This window comes from Haemorhous mexicanus, chromosome 5 (assembly GCF_027477595.1).
Source record: "Haemorhous mexicanus isolate bHaeMex1 chromosome 5, bHaeMex1.pri, whole genome shotgun sequence".
In the NCBI taxonomy this organism is placed as follows: Eukaryota; Metazoa; Chordata; class Aves; order Passeriformes; family Fringillidae; genus Haemorhous; species Haemorhous mexicanus.
The window spans coordinates 13,647,777-13,666,132 of record NC_082345.1 but is presented as its reverse complement, the minus strand read 5'-3'; the positions used below and the strand labels follow the sequence as shown (position 1 = coordinate 13,666,132).

Here is an 18,356-nt window from a genome sequence, read left to right as displayed (position 1 = left end):
TTCAAAGTAATATTACCTGGAAATAAGATGGTTGCTGTGGTATTCTAGATCTATTGAGTAAGATTTGCTCTGATATTTCATTTGATCTCTGTGTGTGTGTTTACTTGCACATAATATATTATGGATGAAACTGGTTTTGTAAGTTGAAAAAAAGCTCTGAATGTAAGTAATATACACTACTGTGTGCCTATATAAAAATAACTATTAACCAGATGGATAGATATTTTTTTTTCTATGAAAGAGGTATACTAAAAATAGTCATTTGAGTGCTCATGTTTGGATCTCTGTTTCTTCAGACCGATTATGAGGGACAAGCAAAAAAGCTTCTGGAGTTGATGGAAAACACGGATCTGATCATTATTGCAGGAGGAGATGGCACAGTTCAAGAGGTACTGCAGGAGCCTGGTTTGTTGAGAATCATGGTTGGGCTGAGGGCAAGAAGATTGAATCTGTGCAATGTAGCAGTATCACCAATCATCACAACTGTTCCTAGAGATCTGTCCAGTTTAGAATCTTTTTAGTAAATGTTCTAATGTTTTGGGGACAGAACAATCTGCTTGTTGGTATTAGTATTAAGAGATGATGGGGGGGGGGGCAAAGAGTGTGTGACATAGCTGTCTTCCAGAACTTTATTCTAGAATGAGCAAACTCTTTGGAGGGACATGATTCTAACTTTTTCTTTCTGTGTGATGTAGTTGTAGGGGCTTGATTTTCAAAGTTCCTTCCTTTCTATAAACTCCCCAAGAGGAATGCATATTTTGCTAAGTGAGGATCAGATAATTTAAAAGTTATGTGGGAATGATAAAGCATGGAACATATTTAATAAATGCCTATTGTCAAGATGATTAATGACAGGAGCAGAACTGGGGGATACTCTCTTTTTCAAGACTGTATTTTATTCAAGCAGTTCCTGATTTCTAACTACTGATTTCATAAGACAATGGCTAAATGAATACAATGACCTTAAGAGAAAGAGATGAGAATACATCTGTAGGTCATTCTGGCCTTTTGTTAATTGCACTGACCAGAGCTGGTTTTACATTATGCAGAGCATCATTCAGTGTTAAAACATTTACACTGGCATTGGTTGTGGAAGCAGCATGTACTCAGGCATACTCATAAACCTGCTGTTTCCAGCATGTTTGCAGGCTGAACATTTCTCCTTTCCCATGTAAACAACTGTAGCACCTTCCAAAAAAAGGTAGCTGCTCCTTAAATCTTCTCAAAGATTAAACATGGTTAAGAATTTCATAGGTTCTTACTGTAAGTGAAAAATAAAATTCTTAGAGCATTTCTCTTGTTTTGCAGGTCATAACTGGACTTCTCCGTAGAGCAGATGAGGTGAGAAGGTGTCATTTTAAAAATTGTGTTTATTTCTTGGAGTGTCTTATGCATCCAATGTGATCTCTTGGCCTCGGCTGCCTCCAGCAAATACTTTGCTTACTACTCTGGAGCCAGCTTTCTGTGCAGCAATCCAGCTGGGCTACTGTCCTGCAATGCTGCCTGCTGTTCTTTGTTCCCTTTCTGAGGGAGTGCAGTGACTCCCAAGCCATGGCTTTGGGAAGTTTCCAGCGTCAGAGCAGGGATTGTGGAGAAGCCAAATGCTCAATTTTCAAAGACCCATGGACCAGCTGTGCATGCCACTTTGTTTGGCAGAAGCATTGGGCAAAAGTACATGTTTTTCTTGTATTTGTACAGGCTTGAAACTGAATTCAGTTATGGTCACACTCCTACTGCTTTGGGATTGCTTTGCTATTTCTTCAAGCAGTGCAGACCTACCTGTGCAGATGGCTGTACTAAGCAAATTTTAACCTCTCAAGGTGGATTACTCTGAATGGAAATGAGAGAGATTTTTCTTTTTAAAGTGGGAGGACAATGTTATTGAAGAAAGGAGGGAATCATTGTTCCCAAAACCTTCTGGCAGTAGCTGGCTAAAACTCAGTTAAGCAATCCAGACAAGATTATGATGATACCCTTGGCAGCTAGAATTGTATCTGTTTAGACATTTGCTTTGTCTGAATGTGACAAGGGGGACTCTGCAACCAAGTCAATATTTTTAAAGGAAGGCTAGTTATATCAATTCTGGTGCATCATTGTTTTAAATCTAATAATATTATAATTGGATCCTGAGACTTTTACAATCTGACGATAGTGGAAGCAAAGTTTAGAGGCTTTACTGGCTACTTTCTCTTTGTTTTTTGGCTTCTAATCTTGATGTAGCTTGGATCGTTTTGCAGTAGTGCAGGGAATTCTGCATCCAGCACAATTATGGGCAGAATACTGCATTGTAGTATTGCCACTGTGTCGCTTCAAGTCCTTGGCCAAGGAATTCTTCATGTCACTCTGTCCTAGGAGTAGAGATCTGCACTCGAGCTCCCTCTCTCTGTGCCCTGCTTCCCTTTTCCCTCGGGGTGTCACAGCGCTGTTGCCTGGATAAGAGCCTATACAAGGTATTCCAGAAGCCCTGTTCCTAGCAGCCAGGGGAGCAGAGCTTGATTGCAGGAGCTGCAAACAGCCTCTCATCTGCACACTGCAAAGCAGTGCTGAAGAAAATGAGAGCAGGGTGTTTGAGAGTGTTAGCACCTGCAGGTGACACGGACCCCGTGGGGGAGAGGGCTTGGGTGTGCAGTGAGAAGGAAATTCCTGGCTGGCTGTGGATTGGCTGTGTCCTGGTGCTGCTGGCAGCATCCCCCAGGACAGGCATGGTGCAGTGGGGTATGGGGTAGTTTACACTGCTTTGCTGACATGCTTCAAAAAGCAAGGTTTGAGATGAGGTACATGGTAATAACCTGCTCCTTCAACAAGCCCTTTTGCCGAGCAGCTGTACAGAAAAATAATACGGTCAGTGACTTCCAAAAATTAGACCTTCTGCTGCTTCATGATTTGGATGACAGAGCAATCAATAAATTTTCTTAAGTGAGAAAATCTCTTTGCTGTGCAAGGTTACTCCGTCAGAGGGGAATTTCTGCAATGGTAAATGGGATTCAGAGCCTGGTATGCCACCATCAGTATTAAGAAAGATGGCAGATTGCTGACAGAATCCATGCATTAGTTGGGATGTGGCTGCCAAAATGCATGTAACAATGCTCTTAATGATTACAGAGAGCTCCTTTGTACCCAGTTGGCAGTGGTGGCTTCACAGATTTGGGTGCCATGTTCTGAGTCATTGTGTGAGGAAGTGCCTGGTGCTCAGTGCCAAAGGGGTGATGCCAGACACAGCTGTGATCTCCACACAGTAAGCTTCATGCAAATGTTAATTTACTCTCCTTATGTGTCCAGGCTGCCTTCAGTAAAATTCCTATAGGATTCATACCCCTTGGAAAAACTTGCACTTTGAGCCACACACTGTACCCTGAGAGCACGAATCAAGTCCAGTAAGTATGACATGGTTCTGAAACATGGTTGGTTGTTTTCAAGAAGCAGTGCTTCTTGGTATCTTGATGCTTTTCTTTTTCTTCTGTGTTACATAGAAATTGGCAGTCTCTGGGCAGAGCCTGATGATTCTTTGGACTTACCTGAGTTAATGGCTTCCAAAAACTGACTAAAAATTAAAAGAAGGAAATGTATGTATTATTAGACATCATTTGCTATGGCTAATTTCTCTGTGATCATGTGATGCTCAGAGTTTAAAAAGAAAAAGGGATTAAAAGGATCAGCCTCTTAGGAATATCTGAAAGGGTATGACAAGGATATAGCAAGGATGTGACAAAATAAGCCAAAAATAAGTCCTCTTTCTGCCCGTTCTCCACTCTTAAGAATTCTAGAAACTGGTCCACATATAGCCGGGTTAGGACCTGCAAAGTAAGGCATACAACAATATGGGAAAGGTTGGATCCCATTACTGACTTTTGCAGAGCAGGACTGACTTTTTCCTGTGGTGGGACTGATGCTGACAGTAATCCAAGAACCCAATTCTTCAGCATCCTCGATATGATCCACTGTGATGGTATCTGTTGTCTGCAGTTCAGTTTGCTGCAGGATTGTTTTGTGCACTTTAGAAAAGGGAGTCAATCTTTCTTTTCCCAACACTTCATTTCTTTTCAATTTTTCCCTTCCTCTCCTCTCATGATAATAAATATATTTCTTCTTGATCCTGAAATATTTTCACTCTCACTCTCCCAGTAATTCATTAACATTGTTCTCTTTGTGGAGCCTTTGCTGCTATCCATCAGACGTAAAACCAATGAGTCAACTGCCAAAACATCCTTCCTTAAAACAACCAGAGTGCTTTGAAGCTCAGAAAGGTGGACAAGGCTGTAATCAGCAGCTAAGATTAAAATAATAATTTATGTTTGGGTTCTAAAGAAGCTGTTTGAAATGGATGATCTTCTTGTGCCAAGGTAATGAACTGTGCAGGTGGGACTGCAGCGCACTGGAGAAGTTGAAGGTAATTTGGTCAATAGGCTGCTTAACAACCCGCACCAGTGACAGAACCTGAGTTAAGAAGTGCAGGAGTGATATTTTTTGAAGAAATATTTGGGCTTTGGTTCCTTCAGCACTCTCTTAGGAGTGTAGGAACTGTAAAGGTCTTAGAGAAAGTTAAGAGCTAGGAGAGAAGATAGGCTGTGGGAAGAACAGCTTCCTTATCTGTCTCAGTATTGTAATCCTGATGAAACCAAGGGCAGTTTCTCCCACTGATTCACATGAATATTGGGGTGGATCTGAAAACTGCATTTTTTCCTTGTCCAGCTGAGACACTGGAAATGTATACAGTGTAGAAACTAAATATTACCCAACTTTGGAAAGAAAGAAGAGATTTCAATCGAGTATATACTTCAAGGTTTGAACATAGACTATTTAGTGGACTTAGACATTTTGGTTACAAAACCTTTACATCTTGAAATAACAAAGTGCCCTGGCTACTGCCCACAACTTAATGGAGACCTAAACAATATGGGCACTGCTGATAGGTAGATTTACATTGATTAAAATAAAATAAATTAGTACATACTAATGCAGTTCAATCTCGGACATGGGAGTTGCGACCAGTCATGCTGTCCCACTCTCTCCCGGGCTGTAATACTTGCTACCACTAAAATAAAACCATGATTTGGGTCCTTAGTGTATTGTCTGGAACAGGAGGTAACACAGTTGGCCTCTGACCTCCCAGGTTAGCTCAAAAAGGAGGAATATCTTAAAAGCTTAGGCTGAAAATTTCCTTTCACTGTTTTCTGTATTTTGCTGTTTATTAGGTTTTATCATGTGTTGCAACCACCCATTTTGCTTTCTGATTTCAGTTAAGTGCAGCGCATTTCCCTGGGCTTTTTACTTTTGCTGAAAAAAAGCCCTACCTGGACTCATAGTGGAATTTGCTGGGGGAAAAAAAGTAATTTTAAAGTTTACTCATTTCCTTTATTCCTGTTTGTTTTTCTTTGCTTTTTTCCTGTTTGTTTTGCAGACATATTACTAATGCTACATTGGCCATTTTGAAAGGAGAGACAGTTCCACTTGATGTCTTACAGATCAAGGTGAAAGCATCTACTTACTTGGAAACCAACTAAAACTCCCATTCTGATGTTTTTATGTTTACATGGACTGGTTTTCTTTTGTGTCTTGCTGTTATCAATTTTAGTTTATGATATCTGCAGTTCTGCTGGCAGTCATTTCTCCACCATGTGCTATGGCATCAGACAATCTAAAGAGAAGAAAACACTAGAATGCCTCAACATTGCCTTTCTTTGAGACTCTGAGAATATTGTTGAATACAAAACTTACTACAGTCGTATTTCTATAGCAATGGTGAGAGATAGCAGTAGCTGTCTGCTGATTTGATGCATTCATGTGGATTGTGAAGTTAATAGCTTTCTTTGACAAATGGAAAAATACCAAACTGGAAAACCTTTGACTATGCCTGGTATGGTTTCATAATATTATTTTTCTGTTCAGTTGTAGAATGGACATTTCTGCAGCAAGAGTGTTGTGTTGCTGTGCAGAGCTCCTTGCTTTTGGCTAACAGTCAAATCCACGAAATGAAATGGCCATTGCTGGGTGTGCAGTCAAAGTCAGGCTACCTGTTCAAAACTTCACCTCTTATATTCCTCCCTGGAGCAGATGGAATGTGTAGTGCTTAAATTCTGCTAAGCTTTATCGCTGTTAGCTCTTTGTCATACCTCTTCTGTTAAATTTCTTTGTAGAAATTTAGCAGAAGGTTTTATGTAGCAATGCTGTTTTTCCAACTTCAGAAAATAAAGTTGGAAAAAAGGTAAGAGAAAGCAGTTTTGCAGTGTTTATTATTCTTTACAGGGAGAAAAGGAGCAGCCTGTGTTTGCAGTCTCTGGTTTAAGATGGGGATCTTACAGAGATGCAGGAGCTAAAGTTAGCAAGTAAGAAAATACTATTTTTTGAAACTCTACCCTTTTTAGTTTCTGTTGCCCAAAAAGACACACTCCCCTCTCTTAAGTCTTTTTCTGAATGTAGGCATCTGACAGGCAGAGGTACCCAGTCTTGCTGGATCTTGCATTACACACATGGGAGTGTAAGATGTATCAGAATTGTTGTAATTTGAAATAAGTATTTGGTGCTGACCTGTTCTTTTAAGTATTTGCTATCTGCTTCTGGAACTTTATTCAGATTGTAACAGGGGGAAAATCTCTCCCTTGAGTAAAGTCTAAGTAAAGTAATTGGCCATTGTTTTTCATCATCTGCCAATGAAAAGCTGTGTGTGTACTCTGAAACTCAATTCCAGCAAGGGACATCAGATGCAGCAGGAATGCCTTAGGTTCCTGCCAGAAGTGGCATGGACTGTGCTATCTGATGACTATTCTCTGAATGCTAAACTCAATTATTGGGCTTTCTCCAAATGGACACTTAACATGTCAGTGTCTGTGTATCAAATGACAGGCATTATCTGCTGAAGGAGCAGCAGAGCCAAAGCAGCTCACTCCTCCATTTCTTATGGAGAGATTTCAGTTGTAAGGAAATATCATGTGCTTTGTGAATGAGCTGTCATTGTCAGGAAGGAAGAGGTAGACCAGACCTCTGGAGTTTGTCTGGCAAATGTTTGAGTAGGTTTAAGAGGGGATGGGGGAGATGCATTAAATGGTCAGGTTGTTTGTCCCTGGGAGGCCAGGGACATTCTTAGTGGGCTGTGTAGGTGCTGTCTTTGCTGTGCTGCAGGCTCTCCTGCTAATTGCAGCCCCCAGTTCAAGGAAGTGCACTTCTCTCTGCTCTGCGCTCCCGCTGGGCTTCCTGCCCATGCCCTGCTTTTCTCTTGGTGTCAGCCTTCACATCTTTCCCTGCAGCACTTCCCTTTTGTAAGAGTCCTTTGGGCTCAGTGCTGGAGGCATGACAGCACCTTTGGTACATGAGGCACATGAACATCCTCAAGCCTTGCTTCCTTCCATAAATGTTTTTGAATGCAGAGAAACATGTTCAGCTTGGAAAGCACTTCAGCAACAAATGAACAGGTGCTCAGAGTCTGCTTGGAACAAAATTCTTGTGTGCTTGTCCTCTTTTTGTACTTTCCCATTTCATCCAGTTTTGCTCCCTATGAGAGATAGGTTATTGGACTAAAAACATTTGGTGTGTTCCAGTGCAGCTGATCTTAAACTGAAAAGAACTCAAAGGGAGTTAAGCCATAAGACACAGTTTCAGAAGTGTGCCTGACAATCCCTCTGCTAAGGACTGTGCTGCTGGAGACCTGGTGCTGTCTTATATTACTATTTTACAGACAATTTCATGGCTTGAGGGGAGTGGTGGTACATTTGCATGCCTTAATGGTTAATGAGATCCTTAGATCTGTAGTACTCTTGAGCTGGTGGTGTTCAATGTGCTTTGTTGACCCTCTTTGGTGAAAGACACTGATCAAAATGTGTGCCAAGCCTGCCTAAATGCAATCACATCTTTAGATTCTGTACAGTGCTGTGTGGCTGGCAGGATTTTTATTTTGTAAACCCCCGATTTCGATGTGAGACTACTTTGGGACTAATGAATGTTTGCTGGTTCTTTTGTCACTGAAGCTTTTGGGTTTTTGTTTGTTTCCTCCAGCCTTTGGAAATATGCTGTATTGCATATAGTGGAGATGCACACCACCAGCTGTTAGACCACAGACCTTTGAATCATCTCCACTTGTCTCACATAACAAAGTAAAATTCTGATAGTGAGATGTCCTGCTGCCTGTAGTGAAGATTATACACTGCATTTTGGTGATGTGTAACTCAGGATAGGGGTGTCACTGCTAGGCTGCTGGTGATGTGTAGAAACTATCTTAGAGTATCAAAAAGCTAAAGGTTGTCAGGAAGCACTAACTCAGTGGCAGACAAGTCTGTGTGCTCTGACTTCATGCAGAGTTTCTCCCTTTCCCAGTATTGACCCCTTGATATCTTAAAAGTTCTATTTCTGTTATTTTTCCAGGTACTGGTACCTTGGGCCTCTGAAAACCAAAGCAGCTCATCTTTTCAGTATATTTAAGGTAAACATTAATTGTAAGGAAAGTGTTTTTGTTTGGGAAATGAACAGGCTGACTTTGCTTTGTATAATCGGTCTGCAAGCTTTCGTGAAGGATTCTGGTAACAATATAAAATGGGGCTAAAACTCAACTTGTTAAAAAGCCTACCAGTTGATAGATTTACTTCTGAAGAGAGGAAGGGGAAGAGAAATACTTCTAAAAATTTTTTTTAAATTTTTGCTGCAAGATCACCGTGGGAAGCCAGTAACCTCCTGTGAAACTGGTGAGCCGCAGTGGTGAAGTGCTAAAGTGCTCAGCCACATTTTCTCAACACTCTTTGTAATAACATTTCACTCTGATTTATTCATCTGGCAGAAGGGTCTATAATTAGACTGCTCATGCACATAGATAATCAGGCTTCCTTGTGTAGTAAAATGAACATGAATAGCTTTTATCTTGCCTTAAACTTTCCTGTTGCTTAAAATTGATCCTGGAAAGTTTAAAATTTGACCTGCATTAAAGGTAAGGCATTTTCATTCACATGGTTTTCCTTTTCTCTCAACATATAAGGAACCTCCTGAAAGGCAGTGAAAATGCCCAGGAGCTGGTACATTAGATCAAATAGTGCAGTCTAGCCATGCGTTTGTGACAATGTCAATGCTTCCTTTATAGGCAGCTCCTGTAAAGGGGGCTTAATAGTAATGTATCCAGAAAAGTTGGGATGGGTTTCCCCCCCCGTCATCCACAGAAAATTTGAGGTTATGCTTCTGTGATCTGGCACTCTAGGTAGAAACCTATTCTTCTTTTCTGTCTGCCTCCTTTCCCACTTCCTTTGAGTCCTTAGGCTCATCTGGGGTGGTGATTGTGAATTTCTCTGGTGAGCTATTAATTGTACATTAAAAAGATCTGTTTAACCTGCTGAAGGTTAAAGAGAAGTGCCCACTTCTTCAGCCATTTAGATAGAAAACTTCCTACTTGATCTCACCTAATTGTGATACTCATATTACTTTATGTGCCTCTTATGTTACTGTTTTGTTAATTTCTGCAAGAAGTGTCTCCAGCCTGTTGAGTTTAATCTCTTCCTGGCTTGTGTTTGCTGCTCCACACCATATTTTCTGGTTTTACTGGGAGTGTCTCTTGAAACAGGATGACCTGTAGCTGAAAAAAAGTGTAATTGGAAATATCACCTCTGATATTGGTAGGGGCATTGTTATGAGTGTTATCATCTCTTCCAAAATACACAGGCTTAAATTATCACAGCATTGCTGCTTTTCCATTTAATCATTAATATTTATTGTTTGTGTATTGCCCTACTGATACAACCTCTGTTTGTCCTGTTTATTATGTAAGTATGAGAGTGGAGTCTTTCCTTGCTCTCAGAGGTGTGAGGTGAATTAGTTTAACAACCTGTGCTATATGATCCAAAACTACTTCTGAAGTTTTGTACATAGAAAAATAATTGTACTGAGTTCATGTGGTCTCTTGGCTGTGTTGTTTTAGTATATAAATTTAAAAACCAGTTAAACTATTCCCTCCCTAAGTCCTATGTTTGGAGCATTTCGGAAATTATTTTCAAAACAATGGCAGGAAATAAATTTTGTCAGTGTCTGGAGATATTACAAAAGCTAAGATTCTACTGTAGCCCTGGTCCTGGAATCTGAAATATCACTAAAAAATAATGTGTTAGTACTTTTTTTTTTTTTTTTTAAGATGCTTTATGAAGCTCATGTGACTTGCCTTAAGAGCTGTTGTGTTGCTGTTTAGAAGCACCTGACGATCAGGTCAGGTCTGGATTGTTTGAGTTCCTGAAGAACAAAGGCCCGTCAGGTTTTAGTGCCCCTTGGCTGCACACAGCACTGTAGGCTTTGTCTGTTTGCACTGGATCCTGCTGAGCAGCTGCTCTTTGAAGTTGCCTTTTTGCCATGCAGAAACCAACTGTGCTTTCAGGCATTACTGTTGACCTGGCTGGTTTGGGCTGTTCCCTTCAGGCGGAAGCAGCTGTGTCACCCTGCCACACCAGCAGCAAAGGAAATATTCCTTCACCCTCTGTTCATAGAGGGGAAAATGCCCTCACTTCTGTGCAGGGAAGGATTAGATTAGTGGATTTGGGAACTGTGGGTAGTCTTTTTGGATCTGCAGAAATGTCATCTCACCAATGAACCTGGAGACTACAGGGCCATGAAATAGGCTGAGGCAGTGGGGGGGGCTGAGTATGTGTGAATGCACAATACATGGGCTACAGGACTAAGGAGAATAAACAGGAAATGCCCTAAACAAAATGCCCTTTATCTTCTGTCTTTTCTTTCCATTTAAATCCAAGGAGTGGCCTCAGAAACATCAAGCTGCTCTCATGTACGTGGGTCCAACTGAGAGACCTCCAGAAGAGCCAGAGGAGAAATCATCCAGACCTCCTTTGTATGTGAGGCTTTACAGACGACTTCGATCATACTGGTCATCTCCAAAAGGTGGGCTGGGTGTGTTCTGGCATAAACTCACATGCAGGCTCTACTCCTCTAACACATCCGTGGGTGGGTTGTGTGGAGGGCATGTCCACTTCACTGCTCTCTTTTTTGTTACTGTTATTTATTTGTTTCCCTTTTTTATTTATTTAAATTGTGATTTTTGTCAAGACAGTTATAGTGGCATCTGTCAGAAATGGAACAGAGTAGTCCTGCCAGTGTTTGTGGTCTCATAAGCAAATACTCACTTGTAGAGAACCCAGGGCATTCCCTGGACTCACAGTTGCCTTTGCAGTGGAGGCATCCGTTGAAGATACTTGGCACTTCTGGGTGAGCTTCTTAATCTTCCAGCAGCATGGCTTCTTAGTGAGCTGGGCAGAGAGGAGCAGCCCTTGTTTTTCCAGAGGGGAGAGTTGCTGACACACAGCAAAAAATGTTACTTTAAATAGAACAGTAAAATTTGGGCCAGGCCTAAATTTCTTTTAGTATGTTAAATTCTTTCTGTACCATAAACTTTGTGTTCTCTTGAGCCTCTCTTGGCTTGGGCTGTTGTCTGAGCAGTGCACATGGCAGGCCACAGGAGGAAGGAGAGTGGGTATTCTGCACAGTCTGCTGCTAAGACTTGCACCTTGGCTAGCAGAGGTGATTCATGCAGGAGCACGAACCAAGTGACCTGGATATGAGCATGGAACTGTGGAGCTCCTCCTGTAGAAAATGGGTTACCACAGCCTCCTGAACACTGGATTCCTGGTTTTTTGGTACTAGCATTTCATGGGTTTTCTAAATGTTCCTGTCATCAGCCCAGGAGATCTGTTAATCCCTGGACATAAGGATTCACGGGGCTGTGATGTACTGTGCTTGACAGTCTTCTCTGATACTGTGTAAATGCTGATGGTATTTTTTCTTTTGTTCAGTACTCCTAAGCTTCCTTTCAGTTTTTTGAGATTTTGACGTTTTAGAGAAACAAAACTAGTGGCCAAAATGGCTCAGACTGATTTTTGTGTCTGGCATCTGCTTCATAGTGATCTGTGTCATTAAATTCCACTTAATGACTGATACCTTCTCTTCCTGCTACACAGAGTTCCCCCAGAAGGTAGCCCCGGAGGACTGGGAAGAGCTGAAGCTGTCCACCATTGAGCTTTCCATTGCAACTCGGAACAGGCAGCTTGATCTAACAGTAAGACCATAACATAATGGGATTCCAATGCTGCCTGCCCACAGAGTTCTTCTGTCTTGCTAAACTCACATCCTTGGGTGTATATAAATAACATTCAGTGCTCCATGGAAGAAGAGGTCTATGACGCGACTCTGATGTTTCGGGGTCTCCCCAACCCTGGCTGCTGTGGGTGCCCAAGACAGAGAGGTCCAGTTAAGCAGGACCTGTCTGGGCCCCTCAGGCAGGCTCCAGAGCCACAGGCAACCTTAGCAAGCTCGGCTCTTAGGTGATATCACCTCCTCAGTGATTCTCAGCTCATTTGTGATTTCAGCTCTTTAGCCTGCTAGGTGCCTTTGGCAGAGCAGGGAGAGAGAGGAGAAGGACGTGTGAGATTCTACAGAGATGTCCTTATTGAGATCTTCTGGGAAGGGTCTCAGGGATAGCATCTTCTGCTGAGCTGGGCAAAAGTAGCCCTTTATATAGGGTACAGGAATTTTAGAAATTGTCCAATAGTAGGAGTCGAGGACAATGTGACCTATAGTCTTACAGAGAGATAAGCAAGAGTCTGAGGGTGGAAGAGGGGCTTCCGAGGTCCAGTCATCATGACCAGGCATTTCCTATCTTAGGCTGCTGAACACCAGTGAGGCATTGCAGGCCCTGTGTTTGCTACAGAGGTCCATGATTGAAACCAGGAATGGGCAAGTTTCAGATCCAGTGTGAAAGCATAGGAGACCAGTGTAAAACTGGAATGCAGTGGAATCAGAAAGAATTTGTACAAAGCTGCAGTAGCCAAATAAGTTTTAGGATTTCCCATGAGTAAAAAAAGCACCAAGAAGCATTCCTTTTCCTCTTCACCTATGTGAGAGTGATTCTCTTTTATCCACTGCTGCTAGAAGGAAGCTGAGCCTGAGTGTCTGGCTGGATTTTTTTATTTTTCTCTCTTTTTGAAACTTGCAGAGTGGAGTTAAAAATAATTGGTACTAGGGAAAGGACAGGGCTACACTGATTTGAAGGAAAGGAAGTGCAGATGGTTGAAAGAATAGAAACAAGGCATCAAAGGAACTGTTCCTGTCATAACCTTCTCAGTACGTTCATGCTGTTCATTCATTGTTTTAGAACCTCTCTTTGGCTTATGCCTGTGTTTTCGTGCAATTTTACTGCTGTGAAAGCTATTTGGATAGATGTCAGTCTTTAATTTTACAGGAAAATGCTTACACAGTGATCCTATATTTGTGAGCTGCCCTGCATTTCCTCCTCAAGGGTGCAGGAAACCCTTGCCCCTATACCCAGGTTAAGAGGAGGTGTTGAACTTACTGTAAAATCGTTCTTCCTTAGAAGTCGGGGTCTTTAAGAACATGAAAATGTGAGATATATTGATTTGTTATCTTGTAGGATCAGACCAAAAGAACCCAAACAGGCAACTTTGATTTTTTTAATGTTCTCCTGGTTTCTCCTTAGAATATACCACCATGAACTTTAGTTTCTTCTTCATTGTGGTTTATGATTTGGACTGTTAGTGTCCTAGTAATGGTAGATGCTAGACAGAGACTAGTATTTGGGTACTTTTTAGTGGTTTCTAGGTGGCACTTGAACAGAAGAGTTTTGGTTGTTGGACTGGATTGGAGCCAGTGATGTAAAGTAAAAACCAACCTACCAAGAACAGAAAAAGTATCGGATTGCCACAAACTCCCTTATGCTCTTTCTGAGGTTTTGTCTGTTTTGTCTCCCTTAGACCTTCGGGATGCACTTTAATATTGGTTTTGAAAAGAAGGAAGTCATGTAGGGTTCTCAGGTCTCTTGTATAACCTAGAAAAATGTACAGGTTCATGTTAGACCAGTTGTACTTTCCTGTTTCTAGAGTTGAAAGTATCTTGATACTACATCTCTTTTTCTACAAGTGTGAATCCCTTATTACTGCATTAAAGTCCTTCTCCTGAAACCATTGTCTGTGTAGTCCTCAAAGCTGCCCAGCAGCTCTCTGGAATTAATACCAGGCCATATCTGCTGGCTGCTGCCAGCCACTCCTGTCTCTGTGTCTCACCTCAGATTCATGCAGAGGCTGCCCCATTGAAGGGAAGCTGATAAAGCCATACAGGTGCAGCTCAGGCAGTACCTCTGCAGAACAGCAAAGGAATAAACCAAGTTACACTAATAGATGCATTTTCTTTTTACTTTTGTCATTTTGATTGCATTTGCACAGTACAACTTTTGCCAGGACAAAAATATTAAAAAAATAAGTTGCATCTTAATCAAAATTGCTTTCCTGGAAAAAGCTATACTGTATACTCACTTTAAGGGCAGGCTGTAAACAGGAAAGCTAAGTAAAGAGTTTAAAGGATTGTTACCAAGGACATTTTGATTTCCAATTTGTATTGTTTAAAATTCTCTTACTGTGGTGTTTGGTGACCAAATGTTCTATCATTGTACTATTGCTTAAATTCATGAAAGACCCATTGAATAGAAATTAAATAAGTAAGCCTAAGAGATCTGCTTTTGTCTTTAAATGTAACAAGAAGCCAAGTGTGTGACTCATTATTTTACTTCTTGTGGTATTTATTGAATATTCATTAATGGGAAAATACTGTCTGTAATTTCTAATTCAAATCTCAAGTTGAGATTTGAATAAAGCATGAAATGCAGAAATGCATCTTCTGCCTCCTTTTGGGGGACAAAGGACTGGCCATTGTGTGAACATATTGCAGTATCGTGGGCGTGGCATTTTCAGATGTTAACTGCTTGATTTCTGAATCCCTTTTGCACAGCGCACTGAGGACTACATGGACATTTGCATCGAAGCAGAGAGTGTCAGCAAAGGGGAGTTTGTTCACAGAGGGTGAGTAAGGGAAGGCTGCAGAAAGGGGGCAGGATCTCTGAAAAGTGTGCTGGTTTTCTCTCATACTGTGCTGCGAGATTCAGAAGCAGAGGACTGCAAAGCACACTAGTCAGTACTGCTTCTCAGGGACTAGTACTTTAATTCTTTAAAATTCTTACTCATCTTCTGTTTCTGTAAACAAGGCAGAACTCCAGAACCTGGAGTATTCAGAACCTGGAGTTCTTCCTAGCTTCTGAGTTTGCTGTACCTTTCATCTTTTCCCCTGTAGCTGTAAGTCAGTACTGCTTGGATATTACTGTCCTTACTGAGTTTTTTAGGCAGCTGTGCAGACTTAGCCCAGAATCTCTTAGCCCTAGCTGCTCAGTGGATTGAAAGGCGGGTCATAGAGCTGGTTTGTTTGTACTAGCAGTACCTGGGAATTCTTGAACTGTAATTAGACAGGCCCTCCTCTAAGTAAAGAGCTTCCTTACCTCAATAGCTTTGGGGGGAAATTAGGTCTAAGCTGGAAGAACTTTGGAAGATGTGAATTTAAGCAGGGATTTTAAGTAAATGTATTGGTCCTGCTTGTATGTGAAATAAGAAAGGCTGCAGGTATGAAGAAGCAGTGGATGGAGAAAGTGAACGTTACTGCTTCCTTTGTGCTTGTGATGTTGTCTTGGAGTATGCCTGTTACTCCTGCTCTTACAAGAAGCAAAACAGAGCTGCCTTTTCCAGCTCCTTCTTACAGTCCCACTCACAAATGCATTGCATCTTCAGTGCAGGTTTTACCAGCAACAGATTTTCCTGCTAAATCCAGGGGAGCTCCTCTCCATATTACCTTTTAATTTGCTGTTTTCTCAGTCTTCGAGCTCCCTCTAGTGAAATCAATGGAAAGATTTCAGTGCGGTTTTACCTGCTTGTCATCACCCTAATAATTCCTGCCAGATACTTGTTTATGATACTGATGCCAACTCAGGCCCCTTATTTGAGCCTCCCAGGATCCTCAGTGGGAATAAAATCTTCAGACCTATGCATACACTGTAAGTCAGGTTACCACCTGCTGCAGCTGCTTTCAAATTGCATGAGCATGTGGACCGTGGTTACTTGGGACTGATTTGTTTGCTTTGAAGGCTACAGAGGGAAAGAAGGAGGCAGTTTTCCTTTTAGAAGCAAGAGGAATCTGGTCTCATAAAGGAGATGTTATTCTGGGTTCTCAAACAGTTTGCTGGCAGAAGAATGTAGATGAGCTTGTGTGACTTGAGGGAGGCATATTCAAGTGTATTCCCAGTGTAAATAATACCTCCTGTGGTGACTGGACATGCTTCCTGCAGGAGTGTGGCTCATTTTCTGACTGCAGTTACAGTGTCGTGCAGAAAAAGCCTCTGAGGAGCATTACCATAGCCCTGCTGTTGAGAGCTAATTAGAGGCAGTACTGAAAGCTTTGAGCTGTTCAAGCAAAGTTCAGAGAAACAAGCTCTTTTGATTAAATAGTGCCAAAAAGCCTGTAGGTAACAGAGAAAGACAAAGAGAGGTGTGGGGGAGCAGTGGGAGGGGATGGTTAGTTGTACAGAGAGGAGTCAGAGCAGAGAAAAGGTGCCCTGTTGTTTCAAGGCAGAATCAGGGTGTTCAGAGGTCCCACTGTGTCTTTGACAGCTGGATTTGAGTTAAACCCATTATCAGAGGCCCCCCATTGCCTAGCACTGACAGGGTTTGTCTTTGGACATGTGTGAAACAGCTCTTTTTTTTTCTTCTTTTTTGTACATAGTTTAAATACCAGAATTTGGGGGGTTGAAAAAGGTTTTTAGGGGAAATACCTTATCAGTGCAGATAACAAGGGGTTTTTATATTGGAGAGGGCACTGACTTGAGCTGATGAGAACTGATGGGTCACACAGAAAACCACACATCCAGCAGGAAACTGCTATGGAGGCTCAGGCAGTGCGTGTGTCTGGGGAGGTGTGGGGATGCATCAGTGTGCTGCAGGGCAGCTGCTGTTGGATTTCCAAGAAAGGAGGAGGTCATCCCAGGTGTATAAAAGTGCCCTCTGGCTGTGGATCAGATCTGTGTGAACAAGAGCATCCACAGCAGCCATTGAGCTGATGTTTAGATAAGGTGGGGGAAGAAGAGTTGTTTACTGTGGAGTGCTTACTAAGAAGTGCTGCAGGGAGGAGGAGCAGGCATGGAAAGTGTGGCATCAGTAATCCACATCCTGGTAGCTAATTTAGATTCTGTATATGAAAGTATGGGGAGCTGTCACTCCAGGGCATGATTGCAGTTACCATCCACAGTGCACAAAACTGGGGTTTTTTTGTTAGAGGTCTTACTCTGACTCGTTTAACCTTGGCAGCTTCTGGATATGAAAATGACCTTCCGGTTGTGTGTTATGTGCAGTGGGTGTTGTGGTTCTCTCTCTGCCTGTATTTTTGTGGTTCATCATAGAGTGGGATGCAACAATCAGTGGAAACTTGCTGTTAGACTTCTGATCTTGTTGCTATTTCACATTTCTCTCTGGTCTTCAGTGAGGAGCAGAGTCTAAGGGAAATGAATTATGATTTTTTTTCTGCTGGACCACTAGAGGGGCAGTCACTGCAGGTGGAGTTGTCTTATTTGCTTGTACCAGTGTTCTCCTTTGATTGATCTTTAATTCCATGTCTTGGCTCTTTTGAGTTTACCTTGATCTCACAATTACATCTCTTTAGAGCTTCATGTGCCTTCATTGGCCAAAAGAATCTGCTCACTTACCAGAGTATGCCTTGTATGTATCTAGTGCCTAGGACCTTGTGTGATAAACTCCAAGCAGGTTAAACTTCAAGTGAGGAATCTTGCTGCTTGTTTGTACAGCACTGGATAAACTGACAGTATTGCATGCCATCAATGATTTATAATTTATATTGCTGGAGGATGTTTAATTCCCTCACAGTCACTCATCAATCTTTTAGTGCATACATATTTGATTAAAACCAAGCTTTCCACAGTTAATATTGCTTCCGTCCTTCCTTGCCCTTTCCTTAGCTTTTCTTCCTTTGTCTTTGATTTTCATCTCCTGTTTCAAGCCTCGCTTCTCATGTTTCTTCTCTGGGATTTTCTGTGACTTTAGAGGCACTGCTTTCCTTGGAGCATAGAAGACTTGGTGTACAGGAAGATTCTGACATGCTTTTGTGAGTTCTTTTGCTAGGCAATATTAAAATACACCCTTCTTTCATATCAGTCTAGAGATGGAAATTTGGGGACAGCAGGCTTTTCCTGTCAGAGAAATATCTGTGATAATTTCACCATGCTTGAGAGTTGTGGTGTATTACCACTGTAATTCTGTGCTGTTCTCTTTGCTATTTGTGTGTTGCTGTCTGTCTGGACAGGGGCCCAGACTGAGAGGGTGCCTGGGTTGCAGTGTACCCTTTGCCAGTGGCCAGTCAAAAGGCTACTGTGTGGTCAGTCAGGAGGCCAGAGGAAGGTCAGCACAGCCCAGAGCTTGTGCTCACTCTGCAGCAGCACTTGTGGGGAAAAGGAATCACAACTCACTGTCTCTAACAGCTGAGACAGTGAC

The 18,356-nt window shown here is 41.9% G+C and overlaps 1 protein-coding gene across 1 annotated transcript in view; it reads left to right on the top strand.

Moving 5' to 3' along the window:
- The window catches only part of AGK (acylglycerol kinase), a 35,521-nt gene that overhangs the window by 13,789 nt on the left and 3,376 nt on the right, over positions 1–18,356 (top strand). Inside the window, exons 5-13 of the mRNA XM_059845938.1 lie at positions 297–389; positions 1,309–1,341; positions 3,280–3,374; positions 5,399–5,468; positions 6,244–6,323; positions 8,353–8,410; positions 10,707–10,851; positions 11,925–12,022; positions 14,764–14,834. Of these exons, the coding sequence (XP_059701921.1) occupies positions 297–389; positions 1,309–1,341; positions 3,280–3,374; positions 5,399–5,468; positions 6,244–6,323; positions 8,353–8,410; positions 10,707–10,851; positions 11,925–12,022; positions 14,764–14,834 (743 nt within the window). The remainder of the gene's footprint in view (positions 1–296; positions 390–1,308; positions 1,342–3,279; positions 3,375–5,398; positions 5,469–6,243; positions 6,324–8,352; positions 8,411–10,706; positions 10,852–11,924; positions 12,023–14,763; positions 14,835–18,356) is intronic.